This window comes from Triturus cristatus, chromosome 8 (assembly GCF_964204655.1).
Source record: "Triturus cristatus chromosome 8, aTriCri1.1, whole genome shotgun sequence".
Lineage (NCBI taxonomy): Eukaryota > Metazoa > Chordata > Amphibia > Caudata > Salamandridae > Triturus > Triturus cristatus.
The window spans coordinates 1,605,829,747-1,605,834,905 of NC_140591.1; the positions used below are offsets into that span (position 1 = coordinate 1,605,829,747).

Consider the following 5,159-nt stretch of genomic DNA (forward strand, 5'->3'; position numbering starts at 1 on the left):
TGTCAGGCACTGGGAATAGCTGCAGTGTGTGGACAAAGGCAATGTTCTGTTGTCTGGCTTCAGGACATGCCCAAAACTACATTGTGCACCCAGTTCATTCTCACTCAGCTGAAGGGTGTGCTTGTGAACATTGCTGGTGGTATGATTAAATAAGGGCATGTATTCTGTGAATGTACATGTGGTTAACAAAAGTAATATAATAACTTCTTCTTTCTCTTTCAGATTCTTTCTATAGATGTTGAAGTACAGGTATTTTAAGTATGGTTACTCTCAACACCACCTTTCAGATTTCAACCTTTGTGCTGATCTGTTTTCCAAGCATCCAGAGCTGGCAGCACTGGCTGTCCATCCCTATGATTCTAATTTTGGTTCTTGCTGTTATTGCCAACATCTCAATCCTGGTGGTCATACGGAGAGAGCATAGCCTTCATGAACCCATGTACTATTTCCTAGCCTTCCTTGCCATTTTAGATCTAGTTTTGTGCATGAGCAGCAACCCAAAGATTCTGAGTATCCTCTGCTTCAACATGAGGAATATTAGCCTAACTGGGTGCTTGTTTCAGATGTACATCATGAACAGCTTTGTGGGAATGGAATCAGCTACCTTTCTGTTAATGGCCTTTGATCGCTACACAGCCATTTGCAAACCTCTGAGATACTCTTCTGTCATCACTGGCAGGTTTGTTGCCAAAGCCCTTGTGTTTATCCTGCTAAGGAATGCACTCTTGTTTCTACCTCTGCCGGTGCTCGCAACCAGACTTCGGTACTGCTCCAGAACAGTTATTCAAAATTGTATTTGCAGCAATCTTGCAATAACCAGCCTTGCTTGTGATGACATAACCATTAACAAAGTCTACCAGTTGGTCGTTGGCTTTGGCCTATTAGGAAGTGACTTTAGCATCATCTGCTTGTCTTATTTTAGAATTCTTTGGGTTGTACTGAACCTTCAAGCAAAAGGAGCTGGAGCAAAAGCATTCAGCACATGTACACCTCATCTAATTTTGATCTCATTTTTTTACACTGTAATGCTGGTTTGGATTTTCACAAACAAGATGGAGAAAGAAATTGCTGTTGATGTGCCTATACTACTCAATGTCCTTCATCTCTTGGTCCCGCCTGCTCTGAACCCAATTATTTATGGTATGAGGACCAAAGAGATTAATCAAAGCATCATGAAACTGCTAATTAAAGGTCAAAGGGCTTAGAGGAAAAAGTGAGCCAATGGACATCTTTAAGAAATGAGTGTAGAGATGTTGATGGATGCTTCATCAAACATGAAGCGCATCAACCACCGCTCAAGAGGACTGAAAATTCAACTGATCTCATGGAAGATGGCAGCTTATAACTCATCCCTCTCAATCAATCTTCTTATATATCAAGGCTAGTGGCTTGTGTAGCCTGCAGAGATAATTAATTAAAGTGCTGTCATATCATAGCTTGATGGAAGTCATTTTAATGTACTAACTCATAGAGATTTGTGTGAATGTGCATTGCTCCTACCTTACAGGAAAACTAATTTGCAAACCACACTCAGGCTCTAAATATATTACCTTCCACAGGTTGGATTTATGTCTGCAGCCTAAACATTGATGTATATCTCCAGCCAGGGACTGTAAAGGGGGCCTCTTTGGACTCTTGGCCAGTGAAAAGGTTTGCAGTTCCTTGCATCCATAGACAGGCATTCCAACAGAGAGCTGTATTAAGTGAGCTTTCAAGGTGATATAGTGTTTCATAAGATGTGAAAACAGAAGTTTATCAACAGTGAAAATGTTTTCCATGAAAGAGTTACATGCCTCTGTTTCCGAGGTGTTCTCAAGATGGCTGTCTGACTGAGAAAGAATGTTAGAGCCACATTTTATTTGAATATGTTGACCATGCATGCAAAAACTAAAGCCAGTTTTAATGAACATGGGTACCAGGCCGTTGCATAAGGAACTTTATATCACTGGCTCAGCACACCACCTGACAATAATTTGTTTACTGTGTTTTTTAATTAACAATAGCACACAATAAAGTCCTGTTCCTTGTGCAACACTAAATAGCATTATCTGTATTTTTTTCACTTTAGGGTCTGTATTTTTTGGTTATTTGCTGACTTTTAGTTTGATGTGTTTTATTGCTGCTTTCTTTGCTTACTTGCAGTGGCGTCACTAGGGTTGGTGTCACCCGGTGCGGGTAACTCATGGTGTCACCCCCTCACGACTTACCGCATGGACCTCCTCCGCTCCGAGTCCGCCAGTGGACACAGTTGGCAAATAACGGGACCATACAGAATCCTTAGTAACGTTTCTAAATGTAGGTCCTATATTTACAAAATGTGTCTGTTAACAACAGTGTGATAATGACTCATTAATCAGGTTGTACAGTGGGCTATCTGCTAGTCAACAGTTTATTGGAATTTATAATATCATAGGTATGGTACTTTGCATTGGTGTGGTGTTCCCACTATCCAGCAACACGATATAACAGTGGTCGAAGTGGGGGGGAAAAAGTAGGGGAACTGTGGGCGGAGAATCAGAGGGCGTGAATAACCCAAGTATTGGATCAGTGGGCGGAGCCAGAGGCGTGGCCAGAATGCTTAAACATCCCAATTTTTTCTATTTGTTTGGTTTCACTGCCCAGTTTTATCAAACAATGGATACACATGATTATTTAACCCCTTGAGTGCCCCGCCCTTTCCCCGCCCTGTGCCGGGTGTTTCAATAGCGGGCGGGGCTCATGACGAGATAGTCTCGTCATGGGCACAGCGCAACCGCGGCCCATGACGAGACCATCTCGTCATGGGCACTCAAGGGGTTAAGGTTATAATGAGTTATTGACAGTAAAATGTATTCACAAAGTGAGATATACTTCTAATCACAGAATGTCCCCAAATACGATAAAAAGCACAAGCCATTTGTCTCCGAGCCATGGAGTTTATGTCATCAGCACTTCTCCCTTTTCCACAACAGCAGTTCAAACATGAATGGCTAAAAATCCTAGTTTGCAAGTGGGAACGGCAATGCTTTCAATCCCTGCAAACCCGAGCTGTAATCCCACAGTATGGTTCTAATTACCCAGGTATGCTGCTGAGGTGGGTGGCGCGCGGAGGCAGGATTGTCATGACCTCGACAGCTCCGCTGACCTTTCACAAACGACGTCAGCATCAGCTCAGTACGAAACACCTGCACTGCACTTTCTAAAATAGTACCGCTGCACTTTACATGAAACTATTTCAAAGTGTCTTGGTGTCTCTGTGTGTTGGGTTGTATGTATGGGATCAAAACAACACAATCATAGTTACAAAGCAGCAGAACATCCTACGAGCGGAAAAGCTGACAGTAATGGACAGGAGCACGTGGAAAAGAAAAAAGACTTAGATACTGTCCATCCAAAACAATTTCTCAAAAATATCTTTAATCGATTAACAACCCCTTCAATAAAATATTATTTGATCTCATTTTTTAGGGTGGGGTAAACATTTTTGGTTATGTATCACCATATTTAACACACACCACCAAGCACCTTAAGGGAGTTCACTCTGTTCAGCAGATAGCTAGAATGTAGTTATTGCACCCCGTATGTATCTGCTTCATTGCTTTTCTCATAGAACATAATAATGTCAAATTTCTATATAAGGCCCTACTACCTTTGCATCACACGACCACATCGGTAGTCAAGCAACTTACTCTTCCCACAACCCATTACAGCCACACCACCCTGTACTTCCATGCTCCTAGAAGACTGGTCATATACAATGGTACGCTTAAATGAATTGTTGCACATATGTGAATCCTCCAGTCTGGAGCTGGAAGCGTGTCACGAGCTTGCATTTGATAAGTTACCGCGTTAATGCCGCTGTTATGGGACAACTTCACGAGGCTCAGTGTGAAATTAGCGCATAATGTGGTCTCGGGGAGAAAGACAATTTATATACATTGATTTTTTTTGTTGATTATAGTTGGCTGAATAGGAATGGCCATGGAAAGCTTCAGTCAATAAGCAAAATGGCTCAGTGCAGCATCCGTAAGGCGGTGTGGGGGCGACGATTACTCTCGCATGGAAGTTTGCTTGTCTAGGCACGCTCCTAAAATCACATTTGTCTGGTGTGTTTACAATTCAGAAAAACCCACAAGGTAACACGCTGAGCATGGCAAGTCATAAATCAGGGGCACATCAATCGGTAGTGTAGCTGGTGCAGTGGCACCCGGGCCCAGTGTATGATAAGCATCGCACCATAGTTATGGCTTTTTTTAAAATTACCAAACACGGACCGGTGGCATCTCCTTGCTTGCCCTGGGGCCCATTGAATACTCACTAGGCCATGATAACAATACTTTATCCTCACAACTAGTCTCACAGATGTAAATATATTTATTCTTGATGTATGATATTCAATTTGCAATTTGTGAGTAGCTTGCATGCAACTTCTCAAATTAGGCCTTCTGCACTGAAATATGCTTACCTTAATAAAGCATAACACCACTTAAAAAATTAAAACACAGGACTAATAAAATATATCACTCCTGGGAATCTTAAGTAACATCTCCGTCTGCTGCAATATCATTTTACCAAGACATCAAATTGTAGAACTAGGCACACAAAAACGTGCGTATTTGAGGCTGTAATTAGGATGTTGTGTCTTCACCACCAGGGAGAAAATCGTGAATAGGAAACTTGTGAACCAGTGCCCCGGGGTCACCAATGATCAAATCAGGGCTTCCAAAAATGCTTTGGCACGCGCCTCCTTCATCAAGGCACGCGGCTCAGTTCATTATGACAAATCAGTCTCAGAATAAATGCTAACGGGGGAAAAAAGGAGGCGGGGTGAAACGAGCTGACTGTATCTTAGCAATGAAGTAACCCTTGCGTTACGAGAGTGAAAGACACACAACGTGATACCTAGTGAATCAATGTACTCGAAGGGGAGCACTACACTCGCTTAGGCGCGGGAAAGAAGCGGTCGCAACATATTCAATTAATGCATAGATGCCAGAGACGAGTACGTTCTTGTGAAACAAAAATTACGGAGGGGCTTATTTACAAGCCCCGTGCGCCACCGGTACGTCACTTTTCCCTTGTTAAAAATGACACAAAAGTGGCGTAAGAGACTTGTAAATAAGCCCCTAAGGATGCAAATAGCCACTGATTTTAAAACCTGGGGGCGCAATGATTTAAAA

The 5,159-nt window shown here is 42.4% G+C and overlaps 1 protein-coding gene across 1 annotated transcript; it reads left to right on the forward strand.

The window, feature by feature from the left end:
- Positions 1-260: 260 nt before the first annotated feature.
- On the forward strand, positions 261-1,205 carry LOC146806309 (olfactory receptor 56A4-like). The gene has a single exon (XM_085623942.1). It carries the CDS (start codon positions 261-263, stop codon positions 1,203-1,205), a length of 945 nt encoding a protein of 314 aa, XP_085480068.1.
- Positions 1,206-5,159: the final 3,954 nt, after the last annotated feature.

Bases quoted from the DNA above. Each gene is read 5' to 3' on its own strand.
- LOC146806309 (XM_085623942.1), top strand. From the start codon at position 261: ATGGTTACTCTCAACACCACCTTTCAGATTTCAACCTTTGTGCTGATC.